This window comes from Patiria miniata, unplaced genomic scaffold (genome assembly GCF_015706575.1).
Source record: "Patiria miniata isolate m_02_andy unplaced genomic scaffold, ASM1570657v1 HiC_scaffold_12, whole genome shotgun sequence".
Classification (NCBI taxonomy): Eukaryota; Metazoa; Echinodermata; class Asteroidea; order Valvatida; family Asterinidae; genus Patiria; species Patiria miniata.
Genome location: NW_024037050.1, coordinates 6,778,355 through 6,801,686, shown reverse-complemented (window position 1 = coordinate 6,801,686; position 23,332 = coordinate 6,778,355). Strand labels below are relative to the sequence as shown.

The 23,332-nt window shown below is 41.4% G+C and overlaps 2 protein-coding genes and 1 long non-coding RNA gene across 4 annotated transcripts; 2 read left to right on the top strand and 1 right to left on the bottom strand.

The window, feature by feature from the left end:
* Window positions 1-1,381: 1,381 nt before the first annotated feature.
* LOC119746554 lies at window positions 1,382-6,685 on the top strand. 2 transcript variants are annotated; one of them, XR_005269844.1, is made up of 4 exons: window positions 1,382-1,603; window positions 3,490-3,552; window positions 5,000-5,147; window positions 5,770-6,685. It is a non-coding gene; the product is annotated as an uncharacterized LOC119746554 (long non-coding RNA). The 2 variants fall into 2 exon arrangements; XR_005269845.1 differs by having other exon boundaries at window positions 1,419-1,596.
* On the bottom strand, window positions 6,186-11,944 carry LOC119746543 (dickkopf-related protein 3-like). The gene is given in 6 exon segments (XM_038223526.1): window positions 6,186-7,691; window positions 8,656-8,869; window positions 9,194-9,443; window positions 10,230-10,343; window positions 10,346-10,465; window positions 11,855-11,944. Coding segments are annotated over 5 exon segments (780 nt in total). The 5' UTR covers window positions 10,388-10,465; window positions 11,855-11,944; the 3' UTR covers window positions 6,186-7,531.
* Window positions 11,945-13,721: 1,777 nt separating this feature from the next.
* LOC119746532 lies at window positions 13,722-22,575 on the top strand. Its single transcript, XM_038223516.1, has 6 exons — window positions 13,722-13,790; window positions 15,417-16,274; window positions 17,285-17,404; window positions 18,565-18,809; window positions 19,309-19,452; window positions 21,070-22,575. The coding sequence occupies exons 2-6, from the start codon at window positions 15,611-15,613 to the stop codon at window positions 21,595-21,597; spliced, it is 1,701 nt and encodes a 566-aa protein (XP_038079444.1). The 5' UTR covers window positions 13,722-13,790; window positions 15,417-15,610; the 3' UTR covers window positions 21,598-22,575.
* Window positions 22,576-23,332: the final 757 nt, after the last annotated feature.

Genomic DNA, 23,332 nt, shown 5'->3' with positions numbered 1-23,332 from the left:
AAGGTAGTACGCGGTGCGTATCCGCGTAGTGGGAAAAATACTCTTCAAAAATCATGGCTGCAAAGCATTCCGCGATTTGTCTTTATTTGAACGAAGAACATGTATACATCTCCGGCTGCCGCTTCACCCACCGTGGAAAAAGTTGCATGGGCCTCGCAACTCTTGGAAATGTTAAAAGATTCCTCCGCGGTCCGGGTTACTTTTACCATGGACGAATAAAACCCTGAATAAAACCTCATGCATCGACAGCTCGCGCGTAGCACGTCAGAGCATGGGAAACCTTGCTCGGCACTCGCACTGTTTAGTACTTGGGACTTGTTTTCCTTTCAACCATAATCTTCACACTTTAAACGAAAACTTGAACGAAAACATTCTGTCACTGTGACTTTTTCTAGTCTTTTGTTCCCCTCTATTCGTTCTAATTTGTATATAGACGCATATTTGAACAAAGAAATACATCATTAATTGCCTCTGAAGAAGATCTTGTTCAGATCGGAACGTATATTAGGCCATAAGGCCGCCTTATTTTTGTTTGAAATATGCTTCGGCCGGTTTTAAACAAGTACAAAGCCCGAGCCGAAGGTGAGGGGAGGGCCCTTTCGCCTTCGGTCAACTTAAGTCCGAACAAGTCAAAACGTATAAATTTCCAAAGATTTTGTTCAACAAGTTTACTTCACGTTTTGTGAAACACGTGCCTCGTGCGTAGGGCTAAAAATCTTCTATCCGGTTTTAAGTGTGACGTTATGCACATCTCAGTAAAATAAAGTCATTGCCCTCTAAGATGGCCGCCACGCATATCAGGTCTATTCCTAGCCCACTATTCGTACAGGCTAACTGAAGAGGGCGGCTGGCCCCCTTCAATGGCAATGGGGATTATGGAGCATGCTTCGTACACTTCAATGCTTTCACCATTGAAGGGGGGCCTCCGGTTATGTACCGAATAACAGTCTTGAAATAATGGTCTAAAAGATCATCCAAATTAATACTGGTACATGTCAGATCATGATGTGACATGTGCATATACATGTACGTGTACTTGCATTGCGTAGAAGACTCATATCGCACTACTTGAGTTGATCACCACGCTAAACTATAGGGGACCAGTCCATTATTTGCATGAGAAAACCTTTTCCACCGATGCACGCTTGGGTACACATTCACAGTAAACACACCTTGAGAATGAAATGCTTTGTGGTGCCGTATGACTGTACACGATCCAATAGCCTTTGCTGCCCTTCACCCTATCAGCATCTACAAGCTGGAGACTCAACAAAGCTACAAATCCAACATCGCCAGTAAGTGCCATCAAACGCGGAATACAAAGTTTGGCTTTTTTATAATGCCCCTCCATTGTTATGCAAAACATTGGTCGTTGAAATGCGCTCGTGTGAAGCAATAAATGGAGGCACAATTTAACCCCACGCCCTAGTATAGGCCCGCAGTGCATTGCAAACGTACGTCATTCTTCCATCTTTCCGCCATCCTTTTTTCACTGCGCTATAAGTATCACTATCAGCAACTTGTCGGCGTTGAGGCAAATCGGGACCGGTGATACAGTATTTTATCAGTTCATCTGATCAGATTTGGAATAAAACGGTAATAGGTGAGTTCATGAAGAAATAGGAATGGTTCAACATTACTGTTTGTCCATTTTTATTTTCATTCAAGGGACAAGACGTGGAACTTTATGCATGCCGGTTGACGATGTCAATTGAAGGGAATCTGTTGGTTAAACACTGGTTTAGCATGAAGGAAGGAATCCTCTGTGGTTTGAGGGATTGCTACTGTGCAAGTGTAGTCATGACTCGTTGGGAAATAATTATGTAGCCCTCCCTTAGCATTCAGACGCCAATTTTAAGTTGTTTTCGTACGAAATAAGGGAAAGAATTCCGAGCTAAGTAAGTTGTAGTTGTAAGGGTTTATATTACGTTTTTGAAGTACATGTATTTTGTTACAATTGAAACTGTTTCTCAATCGGTATCCTGAATTCGTGTTTTCTAATTATCAACATTAAATCCATGCCCCTCATTATGGTGAAAAGGCTTTCTTGTAGTTGCATTCCGTGAAGCAAACCAAACATTGTTTAAGACAAGTTAATAAAATTAGATTGCCCAGTTGTAATTTTAAAATGTTTGTGTGTATTTAGTCGGTTTTCAGCATTTGTTCCAGTTCTCTTTTTCTTAGTCATTGTCGGTTCACTTTTCAACTTGTTCAGTTAACTCGGTTTATATTAGAAATCGTTGTGGAATAAAGTCACGCTGAACACAAAATGCCTCAACTACGGTGAACATGGCGAGTCAAAAAAAGAAAGTGGCCGAATTAGACACAATTAGGAAAAATATACGTTGCTCGCAGCTATATTATACCAAAAACCCACATGCATTAAGCACATGTTATTGACTAGTTACTGTGAATTTCACGTAATTTACATACTTTATTCCTCAGTTACAAAATCCGACAGTACAAATATTGATTCAGCCTTAGATTTCAATGATCAGTCTCATTTGTATTTGAATGCTTGTGTGTAATCTGTAATTCTCACTCGGCTTCTCACATAACTTCCACGCAATGGCATTCCATGGACAGCTACGAAAATGGTTTCAGTAAAAGTGCATAACATCTGATAGCATTAACCAACTTCGGAAATTCCTTCTTTTTTTTAGATGAGTGGAAGAACATGCTCTTTTAAGATTTCTTGGTGTTTCAAATTTGATTGCCTTTTAAGAAACAAGGAATTAATTTGGGTGACTTTCTTTTGGACTCGCCCTGTTTTGATTACCGACATGTATTCCCCAACCGTGCATTTTGTGTACCCATAGGCCGGGTTATACGGGGCCTATCCAAACTACTTGAGGTGCGCGCGGTATTAAACAAACTCGACCTACATTCCCGGCGTAGCAAATCTACGATCGCTGGAGCGCCTTTTTGTAGCTCCATGGTCAATTTAAACAGTATAAAAGGCCTATAGACCATAAAACTGAAAAAGAACGCACCTATTTAAATAATTCACTCCTCTTTTTACAATATAATAATCAACAACACCAATTCAAAAGGTTTACCGTGGAATGTATACTTTGTTTCGCACTCTCTGTATGTTTTTAGATTGTTTTCTTTATTTGGAAAGAACGTTGCGTCCCGACGCCACATCTTTTTTCCATCAAATATGTCAATGGAGGTCAGTCATTGCAAAAAATGTGGAAAAGACATAGATCTGGGACTGAGAAACATTTAAAACAAATATTTTGAAATTCCCCTTTACTCTCCATAGACGTTGTACACAACCATCGAAGTGGCGTCTGGACACTACATTCTTTCCGTTTATTTTTATGATCGAGGGAATTATACAATGTTCTGGTATTGTTTGCAATTTGACCCCGCCCCCCCCCCCCAACAAAATACCACTGAGACCCTCATGCCTTTTAAGCCGGATTTACACCGCAAGAACAGGTATTACCGCAAGTTCTTTCTTTGGTTCATTTTTTTTGGCAGACATGGCATTCAGGTGGGCTTCAGTATTTGCAGTTCTGTGCATGGCTGTCTTCGCCTCGGCACGTATGTATTATATACAGCGATATTCATTTCATTAATGTATCAATGGTTCAAGTTCAGATCATGCTATAATCACTATAGTTTAAAATTTATGGTGGTTGCCATCAATTTTCTAAGCAAATTGGTTCTTATTTGAATAAAGACACCGAACTTCAAAGGTCAGGTGGTCGTCATTGTCATACCAACAGCCACTTGGGATTTCCCCTAGCAACTTGGAACTTACACCGGTCCCGGATGTTGACTTCAGAAGTATGGGACAAAGTCTCAATCATTGTTGCGGATTAATGTTTACTGCGTATGTTACAAAAATTGCCCCAGTTTTGTACAATATTCTTTATAGTGGCCAAAACTCCGTCGATGACTTCTGGAAACATGTATTACACTTTACACATCAAATACACTTAAGGATGTAAAGCCATTGCGAAAGGGCCCATGACGTGAATCTTACTTGGGAACATAATTTTGTGCAACTTTCTACTCCTCTTAAATGTATAAAATCTATCTGACGTATACCTTTTGGTTATTATATTTATAGAAAAGTGCACTTTTTTACATTTAACATTGTACATGTTTTTCCTGACAAATGAGGGCGCTGTTGCTGTGATGTCATTACAAGAAGACACTGTTCACTTTAGGGGTTTTCTGTTCAAATTGTTAAGCCAAAATTTTGCTCATTGGCTTACTGACACGTACCAAAGCCACAACAGATTACCAAAGAAAGTGTACCACCGTGAGCAAAATATCAAAACTTCTGGCAACTTTTGGTGTTGAAATAGCTGTAACATTGAGTTTTCTGCCTGAAATGACATCACACTTTTGCTCATGAATATAGAAATTGGTATTTGCATAAAAAACAAAAAGGCACCAAAACTGCTTACAAAAAATGGCGGAACGAAAATTGAAAATAGAGTTAAATGGGACTCAAATGTGCATATTCAAGGACTGCATTAAACAAATGTCATGAGCCCTTTAAACTAATAACATGTACATGTATAGGAAAAACCCGCAAAAGAGTTAGCCTGTCGACAGCTGTCCACTGTACGATAAGCCGTGAAGTACAGAAGTGTATAGATCTATTCCTGAAGATAAGAACTTGAATTTTTCACGTTACGAATACTTGTGTACACGGTACATACAGTAGTTTTATAGAAGAGGCCACTTTCAGAGGTCCCTCAGCTAGCGGAGCATTGCAAATAAAAGAGGACTCTAAACCCGAAGAGTCGGCTCCTACGTTTACGCCCGTATCTCTTTCTAAACACAAAACAAAATGGGGAAACTGCCAATTATTAAACATTATGGCTGCATGGATGACACAGTTAGTGGAGCACCGGCACGGTATTTCGGAGGTCGTAGGTTCAGACCCCGCTCCAGTCAATGTCTTTGTTCCCTTTTTTTTTTTTTTTTAATTGATGTACATTTGTATATGTACTTTGATTCATCATTTATGCAGAGGAAGAAGCGACGTTTCGCTGGTCTGAGGTCTCTGCCGGGGTCGGTGGCTGTATCGGCGGTATGATGCTCATCATCGGCATCTCCTTCGTCATCTACGACTTCACTTGCCGAGACTACTTTTCTGGCAGGGCTGGAGAATATTTCAGGTAATGTCACCCCTTTACTATTTGGTTGACTGAGATTTTGTAGTATTTTTCCGGCTAATTAGTTCTTGTTCACAGAGCTTGGCGAAGGTTAGCCTACTCATTTACGAGTTTAAAACTCGCATTTTATTTCGGTTCACTTGACTCGTCTTGACTTAACTGTTTTAGAATGGTTGTACATATACAATTGAATATGGTCTTTGTACATGCACTTTACCGATGCAAGGTCTTCAGGAGCCCCGCTCTTGCAACTTGTAGCCAAGTTAGTTTTGATCCATGTCCAGCAGGCATGTAAGAGATAACTTTTTGATTCTCAAGTATGGAAAATATCTGCTTATAAAAACATGCGCTCGAAACGGTTGCTTCTTTTGGTCATACCACTTACTCCCATTTTCTTAAACAAAATCATGGCGGACTTTTTTTAATAATAGAACTTTTGGCAAAAACTGTGTTATTCCACTTTCATGTAAAAAAAAACCACACGAATGACCCCACTCATTTTCAAACCAGGAACGCAACATAATTCTGCTGTGATTATAGGGATGAATACATGTAGGCCCTATACAGTCATTTTGAACCATAAATGCATTTGGTGGTACATGTATTTTTCTGTTTCTCTCGACAGGGCGGACGCAGATGTGGCGGCTGGAAATTCGACGAAGCTGTAAGCTGATCGCTTGGAATTATTTCTTGTCGCCAAATGATATAGGTGAACGATTACCCAAAACTCTCTACCTGATGTACCAAACCTCACCCCGTTTTCTAGTCCAGTACTGTTCTTATGCCCAATTTTTTAAAACCAGAATGACGTGTTTTTATCCGTTCGATATGGCTGACTTGTAAATATACATTTTATTACTCCATTTTAAAAAAATCTGAAAGAGATTTAAGGGCCAAATCAGTCTTTCAAATACGTTCCCGAAGAAAATGCAAAAAAGGACATGAAATAACAATTATAACAAGTCTTAATTTTGATATATACGTGACTTGTATATTACAGTAAAATAATACCTTTTTATATAAAACGCCGCACACGTTTGCATACCTGCTGATCCAAACAAGTATTTTTACTTAAAAATTGATGTAAATAATAAGCACATTAGAGCAGATTTGGCACGATATTTACATGTAGAAAGTGGTCGACCAAATTTACATTGCGTGGTCCTTGAGATAGGGTCTTCCAATCAAATTGAAAAACACTGACTAAACGAAACGCTGAATAGGCCCAAGTACACAAGGCAACTATTGTTGATTTTTTAATGTAAAACACCATTAATCTCCAGTAATTTTGTGGTCGTCTTCGAATGAATTTTTAATTAAATTGCAGTAATTTCAATGGTATATTTTTTTACTGACTGGAATAGAACGTAGTTTAATGAGACCTTTGCTCCAACTATAGAAAACCGGGTCATGAAGATATTGATGCTTGTATATTTAGTTGTGGAGATATGTTTTAATTCTAATCATATTAATTGTAATCATAGTACATGTAGTTGAATGTTTTTAATTGTTTGTCGAATAAAGTATATATATATAAGATATAATGACATTTTAAAGAGTGTCTTAATTCTTTCTCTAAGTTAATGCCTGCAGCGTGCCAAAGGTAACTTGAAACCCCAAAATTGTGCACTGGATGGAAATGAAATGGAGTGAAAAAGCCAAATCAGCATTTTTACTTGCAAGTACCAATTCTACTAAACATTTTTTTCGATTATAAAAAAAATAAGTCACGCGGTCCGAGTGACAATAGATGACCATTAGCAACACGACAGCGATGTTATTCACAATTTGTATCCCACAATAGCTTTGCTAGCACGAGATGTCAATTTGGTGTATTGGACGAAATTTATTCAGTCTTCTGAATGATACGTGTACATGTAGTGCCAAGTTAGGGGCAACAAAGTTGGTTCCAAGCCTTGGGTACAAATCTTATCATGAAAGGTTGGAAGGGTTACATCTGTATCATGGGAGGTCAGGAGAATGAGAGGAGGTTTGATCAGGACTGTTGTTCAAGATCCTAAAATGGTCTGGATGACATCAAGCCAGAAGACCTGTTTTCCATGTCTCACACTGGAACAAGAGGCCACAAAATCAAGCTACATGTATTCAAGAAGCGGCTCAACAAGGGACTAAATATAAGAAAGTACTTCTTCTCTCATGCAGAGAGTTGTAGTCGTGTGGAATGATGGGCTTCCAGCAGAGGTGGTGAAGTTTAAAGGCAAGATCGACAAGTACTGGAAAGAAAATAGATACGGGGTACTATAAAAGGCTTAAACTTATACATGTAAATTACACCCATCAATCTTAAGTTTGACCAATACATGCATCAAGAACTGAAAATAATACACATGTATTTTGTGCATTATATTTCTCGAATCACGGAGTTATTATTCCTCCTTCTTGCCACCGATGACACCTTCAATCTTCTCGGCTTGCAGCCTGCTGATCTCGTCTAGCGTTGGAGCCACCGGCCGGTCTGGCTGGGCCCATCCCGGCACGCACACTCCGCCGTACTGAGCTTCTGGCAGATCGAATACACTGACGAATCTGTGATGAATAATCAATCTTGATTTACATCCGGATTTAAGCATTATACATTTTGCTCTATGTTTCGTGATTAAACTTTTCCAAATATCGTCAATGCAGAATTTCGTCTAATGGAGTTTTAGTGGGTGCCATCAATTTTTGTCTTGAGTATTTATAGGCAATTTAGCCACGAGTATTCGACGCATGAAGTGTTTTGTTTTAATTCACCACATGAAAAAAAGCCACGGCATCGCAATGTTGCAACGTTAGGTTTCATCGGTACAAGATCGATGTACAAGATCGATTCGGCCGGTTATCCTTATCTTTAGACACTTAAGTTCAGTTCAAAACTCAAGTTTGCAGGTGACTGTCCAGACCAAAGTGACTTCTGCAGGCTAAAGTATTTTTTCATCAAATAAATTTTGACCCCCTTCCCTTTAAAGAAAATGTGACTTTCCTGCCTTTTTTGCAGCCAGAGACGTCTGACCTGCACGTTGTATCACAACTCCGTGAATGCCCGACGAAAACATGATGCTGATTGGCTGATTGTTGATTATCAGCGCGCCAATCAGCATCGATCTTTCATTGCATCGTGCTTTCAAGGTTGCCATCTTGGTTTTTGAGCCTCTTTTCTGGTTGTAGTTGTCGTCTTTTACCCCGTAATTTCCCTCATTGAAAGCCCTGCCCTCTTCGCTCAAAATTAAACCTGCCAATATTCAGGCAGGTGTCAATACCAGCTGTTCAGATGTGACAAGAAATATCAGAATGCGAGTGACGTTTACTCGGCTGTTTTGGTGAGTTTTTTTTAACCCTAGGAAGGGGTCCTAAAGATAAGGATTACCATTCGGCCTAAGTTTGGGAGTACAGTCAAGGTGCGAATTCAGTTTAATTAATGATCGACGCGACCTCAACAACCCAGCCGTGCTTGTTTGAACCGGCCAGCTATTTCGGCAATAGTGCAAAGTCTTTGAAGTCTTGTACTTACGTTTGGCCGTAGTTGACGCATTTCAAGCCTTTGATGCAAGGACATTCGAAAGGCAAGCCCTGGTAAGGGATGCTCCTTTCTTGGATAAATTTTTCAAACAGAGAAAGGGATGACTTGGTCTTTTTGTTTCCTTTCTTGAGATTCTCCGCTTCGTCCTTGCTGCAGCAGTGCTGGCCCTCAGTCGCGAGAGGGCGGCAGATAGCTTCGTCGATCCCTGTATATCAGTATCACAATGTAAACGAAGTAGACCTATTATGTCGATTGTCGAATGTCAAAAAGGTCTAATGTCGGTTAAACATCATCAGTTATATTGATTTTAAAAACTACATTTAATTATAATGTATATCATTGGAAATGGCGGCGTTGAAAAAAAGAAAGATTTTCATTGTCTAGCGCTAACGATGTATACGGCATACGGGCAGGCGACATACTGCGCGCGCGAAGTCAGTATGTCACGTGACGTCCATTGAATCTATTCATAGTGATTATCTGGTTGAAAGTGTGATACAATTTTACATCAATTGTTCAGTCCGCCCACCTTCTACCAAGGCGCAACACTCGTTTTCACCGCAGCCCGAGTCCTTCACGCAGATCGTCCCAATCTGGCCGCTGGTGGCGCCCTCTCGACAGCGCCCCCACCGACACAGGCTCTTGTCGCAGCAGTGGCTGTCAGCGTGACACCTGCCGCCGTTTTTGGAGCAGGCCATGCAGTAGCTGAGATCGAAGCCGAGGAAGATCTCCCGATGGCAAAATTGCTGTTTGTCACAATTCTTGTCTGTCTTGCAAACCTTAACATAAATATCAAAAAGGCCTTGACGGGTCTACTCGTATTCACACAACTATGATATCGCGCCCCCAGTCTCCATATGTGATCTACTTAAAGCAGGCCTGAGATTTGTCAGGATTTCTCCTGATTTCGGGATATTTTTTTTTAAAGAATCCCTTTGAATCTGGGAATCCTGGGATTTTGGGGAGAGCTGTTTTGATGACCTGAGTTTCTACAGAATAAATGAAAATTGTATTTTAGGAATGCCATTAATATAGGCAAGTTTATATACCATAGACCCTACTCTTGGGCCCTCAGCGATACCAAAACCTTCTGCCGATTATTTCGCCCAATCTCAACCCCCGGTCATAAAATTACGTGACGAATTAAGGTTTGTGGCAAAACGGAAAGGGAGCAGACGTTTGAGGGATGTTAAAATGAGCGTTTTATAGTTAAACACCCATTGAGTTTTCCACCAGGAAATGAGGCCCCTTAGTGCCCCGCCCCTTCTGCAAATAGGACAGTTTAGGACCAAATACATATATCGCCTCAGACTTCGGCCTCTGACCATAGATCGAACACTTAAAGTAGACGGTGTTTTATCCTCAGCCCTTTTTCGGTCTGCACTGTCAGTACTGGGATAAACTAAACATTGTGGCGTCGACCTGTTCGGTCACTGAGTGGCGGTCGCTCGACCGAATTGGTGAGTCAGAGAGAGAGTATTGTCGTGTATCACTCGAACATATTAATGCTGCTCGGCAGTCAATCGGTTGATCCTTTGTTTGTCAGTTCACTGAACACAACTTACCTTTGCATTCGGCGGTGGTTTCACCTCCGTTTGGAAGGTGATCATCAATGCATCTTCATCACGTGCGCTATCAATCGTGGTATTCACGACGAGCGTTACATCTCCTATCTTTCTGACGATGGAGGATGTGTTGTGCAGTTCCCCCTCTGGAATATCATCGGCAATGTCGGACTTTTTCAGGATGATTATTTGTTCTCTTTTACTTCCTGTCTTTCTAGTCAGCTCGGCAAGTTTTTCTACCAGAGAAAAAAAATCAGTTCATTTCATTTCCATGCGAAAAATAGAGAGCAATACAGGTACAATACACAACCGATCACAGTCATTACCCTTCAAAAATGAATGTACAACTGTTGTGAAGCATTTCTGCAATGTCTTGATTTTAGCCTATTTTAAACCTAACTCCCTAGCATGATTTACTAGGAACCCGGCAAACCCATCATCCTGGCAAATTCCAACACCATAAACGGGGAAACTGCACACACGTTATTTCTGACTGTGATCCTAGGAGGTGTGGCAATTAAATGTAAAAGACTGTCAGTTTAGGGGGACTGTACCCATCCTGACAGCCTGCCATTGGGGTTTGATGGTTTGAGTTCTTTATTAATGTACAGGGTGAGTAAAGAAAAAGCGGAACCAGAGCCCCAAACATTATTATTTCATATTTAATAGAAAAAAATATGTAGCACCAAAAATAATAAAATGACTGGAAAGCAAATTTCAGGCTACTTTTAAATGAAAAAAATATCTGAAAAGAAAATCACCATTTAAACACAATGACCCTTAAACCTCTTTCGTCCAAAAAATGCAATTTCAAGAATCGTCATCATCGCAATTGTCTTCAGATAAACACCAGCAGTGATTAAACCTCAGTTTAAAAGTAAAAAATATTCAACAAAGTCCCTTTGAAGGACGATCTAAAAGGGGATTTTATAAATCATAATTGTTTGCCTAGCCAGGCTTGTTAATAAAGATATTGTGTACTACAGTTGTTGACAGTTGTTGAAACAAGTATTCTATGTCATTTTCTTTGTTGTTCCAAACAGCAAGAATACACAATACATTTGTTTTTGTTTTTTGACGAAACAGGTTTTAAGGTCATTGTGTTTAAATGGTGATATTCTTTGAACGGATTGACAAATTTCAGTATTTTTTTCATCTAAAAGTAGCTTTAGAAATTATTTTTGGTGCTACATATTTTGTTAAATATGAAATATAATTTTGGGGGGTTGGGTTGCGCTTTTTTTTTTACTCACCCTGTATGTGGTGGCATACTAGTATTTGGGCCACGTTGCCGTGTATTGACTTCTCTTGTAAGTTTATCAAAATGTGACCCGGAATATGTTCCTTGAGTTGTTCGTTGCCTGACGATCCCGGTACGGTGTTTCAGACAACACATGCACAAACTGTATTCTCTGATAAGGAGCATACCGTTACAGTTTTGGTGGGAATATTTTAGCAAAATAGCACACATGAGCCTATGCATAAACAGAATTTGAAGTTGACTGCTTAAATGATATTCTCTCTCCGGAGATGACTGAAACAAACAAGGCCTCGTTTTCTCATTCCTGGTGCACGCAGCCTGCCCCCATCTTTTTCTTTCCAAGGAAGCAAGAAACACAATATACCTTTCACAATCGAACTGCCGAGAAGTTTGTCGAAGGAATCGACGATGTCTTCAAGAGGATCTTCGAGAGAGTCTCCATGTTTACCTCCAGGGACTGGGGTTGTGTCATCATTGCTGGCAGTCCCCGCCGCGAGACACAGCAACAGAATTACAAAGAGTCCCCGTCGTGTTTGTGTGAGCATATCCATCTCATAGTAAAGGAACGGTAAAATGAAATCTAAATGGATCCGAAGACGATTCTATAACCGCAACGCCCACCACTTTCGCTTTGCACTGCTGAAGTAATTCCAGGAGTGATGCGTTTAATAAACACATATATACATGCACTTACAATGGAGTTCTGTCGATGTCGCAGAAATGTTAGTCTATTGCCAATATAGCGTTACAGCAGGCCACAATACACGCGGATACACGTAATCGTTTTTTTTTAACTAATCGATAAAGTACTATATAATTATGATCATGCCGGTGTAGCGTGAATATCCGACTCCATGAAATATGGACTCATTGGTGGTATTGCGCATGCGAGAGTACGATAATATGCTATTTTTAGGATCATAATGTAAGAGTGACCTGTCACGTGCGAGGGATTAACCAATAAAAGGGAAAAGGGGTCCGATTTTCATAGGAGTCGGATTTTTATATGACACCGGCAACAGCCTGTCGCACCTTCTAAATGTATGATATGAGGAAATTAAAACGCCCTTTGTGTTGCATGATGGATTTATCTTCGGATATTAAAATTCTGTCGTTTATCCACCAAAGCATTGATTTTCCGTACTAGGTAAAAATGAAAACATTTTTGTATTTATAAAACAATTTCTATCTCAGTTATATAAAATGGCTCATCAGAGGAACCCCCCCCCCCCCAAAAAAAAAACTGGTTGGGTTTTTATGATGCAATGAGGGAGGTTTTATGCGCAACAGGTGTTACAAATTGAAATCTATCGATCGTCGCGACTGTACATAATTTTGTCCTGGAACCCTATGAGTATTAAATAACATCACTAGAACGATAAGAGAAAATTCAAGAATTTTATTATACTAGATAATATCTTAGTTTATCGTTTATTTGTTTGTTTTGAGAGAAATTGCCCTAGTCCCCCGATATCCCCCCCCCCTAAATCTCATGGTTTTTTTGAAGGAGGGCTAACAAAAAACCCACAATTTATATAGAAATTTCCCAAAATTGAGAAATCCTTATCGTTTGGCCTACGTGTATATACACGAAGCGCAAAACCGCGTACGGTTGTTAAAATTGTTTCCGAGTACATGGCATTTAAAGGGCTCCGTCCACTGTCGATGTCATGACGCACGTCCTCTATTTGCTTCCGTACTAATACTTCCGCGATTGATGCCTGGATGACCGTTGTAGCCGATTTTCAGCTAACTTTGACAGATTTTCTGTTATAAAACGAGTTTGACAGAAAATTTGACAGAGTGGATTTTTTTGGCAGATTTCTAGCAGAATTATACAAAAATGGTTATTTGACGGAAAAACATAGCAAATTTGAAAAAAAAAGGCACATTTGTTTAAAAAAGCTCCAATCTTTTCAAACAAAGTTAACAAACCCTTGCATAATGGGACAGCTTGGCTGGTCTAGGTGCTGAGGTTTACTGGAAACCGACCTTCGTCACGTTCTGCCTGATATTTACGCAATTAATAATTTCATAACATCTTTATGTGACTTTAGATTGTTTATAATGTAATTTAAACCTTAATTAAGGCAAGACTACAAATATGCATGATATTTTAAGTGTTTATAGTGTATTTCGAGTGATTCTGGGGAATTTGGCAGATTTTTAATAAATCTGACAGATTTTTGAAGCGCATTTAGCAGAATTTGGCCATGACCTTATGGTCATTCTAATTGATGCATTGCGAAGTTGCGAACATGAAATTCCGATGACAGAGGACACAGTTTCACGACAATTTGGTTCGTTTGCAGTAATATTTAACTCTAAAATGATACAATGTGGAATTTTACATACAAAAGTGTTCTTTTGTGTTTGAAAGTGTGATGTTTGTATTTCTTTCTCACCATTTAGACGATTTTATTAAAAAGTAATTCGTTGGGTCCAGTTTTCGGACAAAAAGTTAAAACCTAGGCCTATCTAATTCTTATTTATAGGCGCTAGGCCTAGGCCTACATATTTTCAATAATCACTGACTGACTGAGAAATTATTATGCCATAAGTTTAGGATCCCGGGAGTAATTGCAGAATACCCTGCCACTCGGAAATACACCCCTAAATTCTCTGGCTACGAGGTTGAAATCACTGGCACTTTTTCCGGAAAAAATTCCGTAGGCCCTACTGCATCTGTGCATGGATCACCACTTTTTTCAATCAATTTTCAAGCGCCAAAAGTTGCATCCTTTTATGGTTATTCCCTCCACTTTCCCTCCTCTACTCTCACCCTCTCCTAGCCCCACTAGTGTGGCCGTCGGTATGCTGCGCTGAACCTTAGGTTCAGCGCAGCATACCGACGGCCACACTAGTGGGGCTAACCCTCTCCTTTCCTTTATTCCTATTTATTTAAGGAATGGGAAATTGCATTAGGCAAATGATCGAAAGCACCAAGGCAAATTATGGAGGACACCAATGTACATGAGGACACCAAAAAAGCAAAATAGTACCCACCTTGTTGTACAATCGAAGCTTGAAGGAAAAAAAAAAAAAGAAAAAAAAAGAAAAAAAGCCGCGTGGCCGCGTCAATTCCGGAACTTTGGTCTGACCAGAGACCAAAATTTTTTTTTTTTTGGCCAATCTAAAACATCCTGTAAAATCATGGCACCTGGTATACTGTCATTTTCAAGAAAAGTGCTATTTTCGTATCAATTTCCAACGCTGGTCGGCTGACCAGCGTTGGAAAAAACTGGCTTTTTTCATGAACTGGCCCCAGTTGACCATATTTAGTTAGTCTGGTTTTGTTTGCAATCGATTACACACCTGTGAACGGGTACAAGCCATCTAGACTGGTTCCATGACCTTACAATTCTCCAACGTCAATAAATTGCTCCGTTTCATCTTAAATGGAGTCAGGGAATCAGACTACAGGAAAATGATTGCTTTTGTTGGTTTTTATAGTATATACGAACCCAAAATGTAAAAAAAGTCAGTGTGACAATATTTGCTATATTACCAACCCCCGAAATCCATCCATTTCTGAAAATTACAGCATAAGCAAATGATGTATATTCCCTTTAAATGCATGAGAAATCGAACTGGCAAATTTGGGATACATACATGTAGGCCTAGGCCTTTATGTAGGATAGGCCCACATATATTTTTAGTGACTTCACTCGCATACAATTATACTCTAATTTCCTTGTTAGATGCTAGTAAGCTTAACGCCGGTGCGGCTAAAACGCCAACTTCAAATTTTAATTTGCAGATTTTTACGTGCTGCGGCTTATACATTTTGTAGTACTCTGCGCGGCCTATATCCAAAAATTACGGTACAACATCTATGTAATCTTTTTCTGTTTCCCTATAACAGTCATCTTGTAATGTTAGCATATAGGCCAATGTTCATTTAAAAGGTGTTTTTTTTTCCGCAGATTTTCACTATGAGATTTGTTGATGTTGATGGGAACTGAGAACGTACCACCTCGTGAAAGAGTAAATTAAAGTTGGATCAACAGCAGCAGAGAATTGAAAGTCTACCATCTAGCATTATCAAAAACTGAGGTCTGGAACTTTAAAGCCTGTTAAAAAGTAAGTCCAGAAGAGTTGCAAAAAGACGTAACTCAAGATGTCATCTCCACCTCAAAAGACGGAGCACCGCCTCTCGCTGAGGGACACCCTGGAGGGAGATTTTGCAGACTCGCAGTCAAGCACACCACAGGGGTTCCTGTACGAGACTAAATTTGTGGTTCTGAGTTACCTCGGGCTGGTGCCGCCAGATCTGGATCCCGGCTACTCAGAGTTTGACATCCACTATGAGAGCTCTGCCAGCGCCACACCCTTCAGCGTGTCTGACGATGACCGGTCAAGCGGCTCCAGTGGCTCGAGAAGGTCCAGTGACCTCCTGACAGTGAACACAAAGGTCCGGGCTCGCCGCTCTCCAAAGATTAGCCCTCGATCTGGCGCTTCCTCAAGCCACGTCTCACCGGCTGTCCTGAACCCACCTGCAAATACCTTTTCCGGATTTTCAGCTCCCCTAGGGGCTCCTTCGGCAGCCTTGCCACCTCCACCCCCACCCTCTTTCTCAGACTCCACTGTGACAGTGATCCGAGAGTTCCACACAAGGGGTTTCGTTGAGGTCAGCAAAACAGTAGTTACTCGGCAGGAATCCTATGACAGCGATCTGTGCACAGATGCAGCCATGGATGGATCTGAAGAATCGAGTCACAGCCAGCCCCTGAGCGATGGGTCGGAAGAAGACCGAGCTGGGGAGCATCCACAGATCAGAATAGGTAAGGGGGTAGATAAGAATGCTCCTTTGCTACTGGAATTTAGATACAGAACTTTAAAGATGTCAAGAGAGATTTTGTGTACCAGTGTACCACAGCTGTTAATTTTTGGCATTGAGTCCCCTTTGACGTCTTTCACACAACTCGTTTAGCAGTGTGTCATGAGTAAATGCTGGCCATATGTTGTGTCCTTGGGCAAGCCACATCGCCACCACTTGCCTCTCCACCCAGGAGTATAAATGGGTACCGGCATTAGCTGGGGAGTAACCTGCGATGGACTAGCATCCTTAGTCGTTTCATGCTACTGAAACCGGAGATGAACACTGGCCTGATGGGCCACATTGGCTTGTGACAGACTTTTTAACTTTTACTCTAGTCTAAATAATCAACTACAATTTCAAAATGCATTGTGTCAAAATAAGAAATCCCTTTGAGAACAATCTGGCAAAGAGCTTGGTATCTTTGCATTTGGAACTGAATACAAAGTATTTTTTATAGCTTTAAATGGGTTTTGACTTCATGCAGACACCCTTCCCAAGAATAGAAAGTACTCTAGTTTCAAGAATAACTAAGAACAAAATTTTGTGTGATATATAGAGGAACAACTTTGATTGCAGCGTACAGTGGTAAAAGGTAAAGGGGCAAACCTGTGTTCACAGGAATGGGGTGCCCGTTTCTCTTTCGAAAGGTTAGGCCAGACTCGATCCCATGAAATGCTGCTGTGGGGGATCACCACACCTCCTCCACAACGAGTCTGTTACCTTAACAGCATTGAATAATGCGGGTACCCATTTAACACCTGGGTTGAGAGGAGGAATTGAGGTAAAGCACCTTACTCAAGGGCACAACACGCTTGGCCACGGCGGGGCTCGAACCCACAATCTCACGATCATGAATCCTGTGCTCTACCCCTAGGCCACACATGCCACTACAATTTCAAAATGTGACAGTGATGCTTTTAAAAAGCTCGAAATTTAATCATGATCAGTTGTTCCTTCGATTCACTTCCGCAGATGACGATAGCACGAGTGACTCGTGGGAGTTTAGGCAGAGACAGAGGCAAGAATTGGTGGAGCCACTCCGGGAAGAGGTCAGGCAGGCCATGGCCCAACTACAGGAGGAATTCAAACAAGGTATGGCAATCTGGCTAGCAGTAACTTACATTTGTATGGGAAGCGGCTTCGGCTGCTTCCATTGGTGTTTGTGTAATCGCAAGCTGTAGCCAAGAAATTCAGGCATGGCCCCCTTGAATGTCAGGTTCTAGTAAATTTTGAAAACATTTCATGCAGGGACACGTAAACCTGTACGCAGTTGAAATAGTCGGTTGCACCACGAAGTGACATATTGTGTGCACACATTCACTAGACGATCCGTACCTCGTGTTGCGCCCGACGAAAGTAGTGTGAGTCAGAATCCCCAGACCGATCACTGTCAATATTGCCAATTGACATCGTTATTTAAGTACGTGTTATGTCCAATTTGCATGTACATGCAAATCAAACTTGTATGCACATGAACATGCACATTGTATGTGGTAAATAATTTGCTTGACACATGTATACAGTGAAACGTCTTTATAACGAACATCGTGGGATCCACAGAAATTGTTCGTAATAGCGATTGTTCGGTAAAGCGATTTTCACACATTAGTGGCGCCCTCTTTTGACCATTATACTGTAGTTGCATTTACAAACCACAAGCTGATTCGCCAAACTTGTCCATTCATCTTTTCAATTCCGTAAGCAAAGCTTCACCATGTATGCCCTTGGTAGTTACTGAAAGACGACTTTGCACACGTGCGACTATTGAATCATGTAATTACAGTATTTGAGCTTACACAGTTGGCTTTCCCTTCTATCCCTTGGGGAAATAATAGCCATTTGTTGCTCTTCTGTTGACATTTTACAACAACAATGTTAGGTACGTTTTGTACACAAAATCAGGAGCCAAAGCTGATGTTCGGTATAACGGTGTTGGGTATAGCGACGTTCCACTGTATCAAAATATTCTTCAGACTATTTTATTAGTCTGTGCCACAGGTTTACTTTTATTGGCCTCTAAAGACATAATTAACTTTAAGCTTTGAAATTTCATTTCATCTGAGTTACTGTCTTAATTCATTTATTTCAACTTGATGTCTCAATTTCAGGCCCGTCCCGAGACACAAAATGTTTGTCTCAGTCCTGGTCTCAGTCTTGGTTTTGGGCCTGGATTTATTCAGTCGTACATACACCACTGTCACTGACAGAAATCTCATTTCATCAGCTATTTTTGCGTTTGATTACCATCGTAGTTGTAGCAGCCGGCGATTCCAACGGGCCCATCCTCCCCTCGGTGATATGCCCGATCAGTCGCGAGGCCCAGGTGGCTGAACGCATCGCCCAGATCGGCGACAAGATCATGCAGCAGCGCGGCGATGAGCTGGAGAAGACCATGAGGATGCTGTTTGGCAGTCAGTCTGACGATAACCTGACCTACGGCCTCTTCAAGTCCCTAATGAAGCAGATGATGAAAAGCACTGTGCCGGGATGGTATCATGTGAGTGTTGCTTAAACCTTAAAAGGAGCAGGAAGCACTTTCGACTTGGACTTTTTTCGGAAGTCCCCATACAATTTATGCTGTTGCTGATTTGTTCCCCCTAGAGGATTTTTTTAAGGGAAAACAGCGCCCTCTTTGTCCACTCCCTGACTCCCACTCCGTATCCGCGTAGCCACTTGGCGGGGGAAACACTTTCAAATTGGACTTTTTTTCGAAAGTCCCTATTAAATTGACGCTGTTACTGATTTATTCCCCTTTGAGGATTTTTTTTTAATCGGGAAAATAGCTTTCTCTTTTTCTTTTCCGCTTAGCCACTCTGGGGGGAATATTTTCGACTTATACTTTTTCCCTTGCTCCTTGGACTGTGTAGCCATTGATTGTTCGGGGATATTTTCGAGTGGCAGGGCACTCTGCAATTATTCCCTGTACTCTTTTGGGGGGATTTCTGTCTCCGTATTAGTCCTCATTTACAAAGACCCTTTTTGGTTTTCTCATCCAGCTTGCTCTGATGCTGAAGTTCACCCAGCACATGGCCCTGGGTCTTGTCAACAAGGGAGGCAAAGGCTTCGGCTCTGTCACTGACTTTGCTGTTCGGTACATTGAGGAGAACCTGGCGCAGACCATCATTGACCAAGGGGGATGGGTAAGTGGAATACTAGCTGGATCTTATCCAAAAAAACCAAACATTTTATGGATCAGAAGATATATGCCTTTAAGAATATTTCTGTAAGCGATCAATGTGATGGAATATGAAGGAATTTTGCGTCGGATAGATTTAATATGATATTGGATTTTGTAATATGTAATTTTATTAGCACTGCATACCCAGTGCTGTCCTAGAGCTTGTGAGAAAAAATTCACAAGCTTACTTGGTTGAGACTTGTACCTACGGCTTACGAGAAAAATCCAGAAGGTCATGTGTTAATACGTTTTCTTGAAGGTGGTTGTGGGTTCGAGTCCCACCCAAGTAAGCTTGTAACTGTTTTTTTCGGCAAGCTCTTAGGCAACACTGAGTATGCAGTGCTTATGAAATTATGTCAGTGAATGGAGAAAAAAATAATTAGCTACAATAGATGAGGTTCGGGGTTGGGACTAGTGATAAGAGGGTCAGGGGTTCAGTTCCATCTGCTGGTTTTATTTTGTGTCCTTGGGCAAGCCACTTCTCCCATACTTGACTCTTCACATCCTGGGCCCAATTTCACGGTGCTGCTTAACAGTTAGCAGAAAAGTTGTGCTTAGCATAGCAGAAAAGCTTGCTAACCTCGGGCACTATTTCACGGCGTGGATGTGCTAACGGTCGCGCGTGCGTGGAGATTTCTATTCTTGCGTCTCTGTGAAGTAAGCGTGCCCTTTGCTGTGCTTATGCTTACAGTCTTCATGAAATAGACAGAGGCTCTGTTAGCAGAAAATGGTTTGTTTTGCAGCACTGTTAAATTGGGCCCTGGAGATGAGTGGATTCTGACATTAGCTAGGGAGAAAACCTTCGGTAGTCTGGCAGTCCATTCAGAGGAAATAGAAATATCCTGTGAATAAACCTGAAGTGATTTCATAAGAGCACTATGCATATGGCAGTATTGCATTCAAGGGTTTGTCACTCTCTCTTTGTCAGTTTTGAGCGGGTACTTGTGCAGATCGAGAGTCCGTACCCAAGTATTCCACTGAAGTACAGGGTTTAAAATAATATTTAACGCACCTAAGACTATTCATAAGATGGAACTTTTGCGTCGGGGTGATGTGAATCAAATTAGGTTTTGCCCTTCACCGTCAAAAACTAATTTGATTTACTTCACCCCGATGCAGAAATTCCATCTTATGAATAGTTAATGCGGTACCCGCTGCTATGTACATCAGATTCGAACCAGCCAACCGATCCCGTTAGCTCGGCGGTCGATTGGTAAGACATCTGCACTAGAAAGCAGGAGGTCGTGGGTTAGAGCCCCACCCGAGTGATTTTTTTCCAACTTTCACTCGGGAGGTAACATACTGAGTATACAGTGCTCTTACATGGCTTTAAGACCGAGGATCACACACAAAGGGAGCACAAAAGGTCTTTTGTGGTCTCGATGGAAGGTCCCTTTGTCCTCGAATGCAGGTTTGCATGCTTAGTCTATGGGAAAGGTTTAGATAAGGGAACAAAGGAAAACACAAAGCCAATCCTCGGAAGCATGGCAAAAAACGACTGGGTGTTTATACGTGGGTGAAGGGCAAAACCTAATTTGATTTGCACCTAAAACTACTCTTTATTTTTGTGTGTTTCCAGGATGCAATGACAAATATTAATTTGGAGGACATCAATATGGAGGTCCTGTCAGACCTGTCATCCCCTACCGCCTCTCCCATCCCACTGTCCTCCCAAGAGAGTCATGCCTCCCAACAGTCTCAAGAACCCCTGTCCCCAGACGCCGGCACCCCAGTGGACTCCCCCAACTGGAAGACAGACCAGCAGTCACACTTCACCTCCTCGGGCGAGGAGGGCTTGAATCAGCTGACTGTCCCTCCGCCGGGCACCTCCCCGGGGGAGATCACCCACCGCAGCCGGTCGGAATCCCATCCCGAGGACCTGGCGAGCCTCTTTGTCGGGGAACCCTCAGATCCTCCTATCACCCACTCCGTGTCCAGCCCTAGTCATCTAGGCACCAATCCCGGCAGCCGCGTTCAACAGCTAGGCGTGACCCACTCTGAGCCAGTTCTGTTCTCGGTCGACGACAGTCAAGCCTCGGTGATGGACGTTGACAGTCAAGCCTCGGCGATGGACGTTGACAGTCGGCCAGTGACGAGCCCCGAGTAACACATGACCGATGTCAGTGATGGTGACATCAGAGTGGAACACAAATCAGGTGTCGGTAAGGTAGCTGCAGCAGTTGCTGGTGCGCTCTTTGGTGTGGGGAAAAAATGATGCAGCTTATATTTTAGAAACTAGGAAAGACAAAGTGGCTTGCACTACATTGTTTGATTGCCCTACAAGGAAGACGGTCATACAAATTCAGGTCCTTGCAAGATTTTAATGTTACCTCATTCTTTGGGCTGTGCATTTTTGAATAAGTTAGTATTGGATCATACCAACTTGGACTTGATCGAATTTTTAAATATTTGATTTCAAAATAATAATAATAATAATTTCTATTACGCAAATTCCATTTGAATATGATCAAATGTGCATCACTATTATTATCCCTGTTCATCAGGAACAAGACCATTTTTTTCTGTAGCAGCTCGAGATCACCGCAACTTGGTCTACACCTTCACAGGTACCCATTTATACTCCTGGGTGGAGAGAGGCAAATGTAGTAAAGTACCTTGCCCAAGAGCACAAGCACCATGTTCCCCGTCAGGATTCGAACCCATGTACCACGGCACACCAGTCGAACACCGTAACCATTGGACCACAGCGCCCAATGCACTGATCAACCTAATATGTGCAAGCCTAAACTGGCCACTGATTGGGATTTGCGTGCACCCGCTCTTGCCAAAAATTAACAAAGAGCTTATGAAAATAATGTACAGAACAAGTGGCCATGGCTACTATTTGACATATTTGAGCTTATTCCTCATAGAAACTCTCAAGTCATTCGCAATAATGGCTTTCGACAAAAGTGTGTGCTATTTTTAAACATTAATTTTAAACCCTATCTCAGGCATTTTCGCTAGGATGCAACCTCAATCCTGCAAAATCCTCCAACTTCCTCCATGTAAAGAGTACATACAGCCTCAATCCTCCAAAAGCATCCGTTATTTCTTGAATGTGGTCCTTGGCGGGGTGACCACTGCCTCAATCCTGCAAAATTCTCGAGCAATCAATGTCAATATGTTGAGGCAGAGCCAGTGAGGATTTCAAGTATAATCTAGGCCTAAATTGATACTTTACTGAGCATGAACAACAACAGGTCTGGCCCAAGACCTTGACAGTGCATCCTCCAAAATCAGCCACACATTTGTGCCATATAGCCTCGATCCTGCAAATTCCTCCATTTTGCAAAGAGGATTTTGGAGGATTTAGGAAGGTTAGGATTAATAAGATAAATATGTTCTTCATCATCTCCTCGAGATTGCTCACATTTGTCAAATATCTGAATTGGATAGTTCTGTGATGATCGAATATTCAAATATTTTGGTATGTTCGGCACACCCCTTCTCATTCTTATTGTCAAAGCAAGAGGGTTTGATCTTTGGAACCTAGCAGACTCTTTCTCAGCTAGTAGGACGTTTTTGAAAGAAAGGCTGTGAGAAAAATGTCATTCCAGTCAGTAAGCAGTTCACAGCAGCTTTTTACTTATTTATGTTTCCTCATTTTATTTACTTGATGTAATATATAAATTATCATACAATAATGCTTTCTTTTTTACATTGCAGGTGCTTTTTTTGTTTTAACGAATGATGGTTTGCATTTTATTTTGTTTTTATGAACAAGCGATGGAAACTATCAGTTAGAAGGAATTTGCGTCGGGGTGATGTAAATCAAAATTAGGTTTTGCCCTTCACCGACATATCGGTCTGAACACTGTATTGTCAGCGTGTTACCTCCT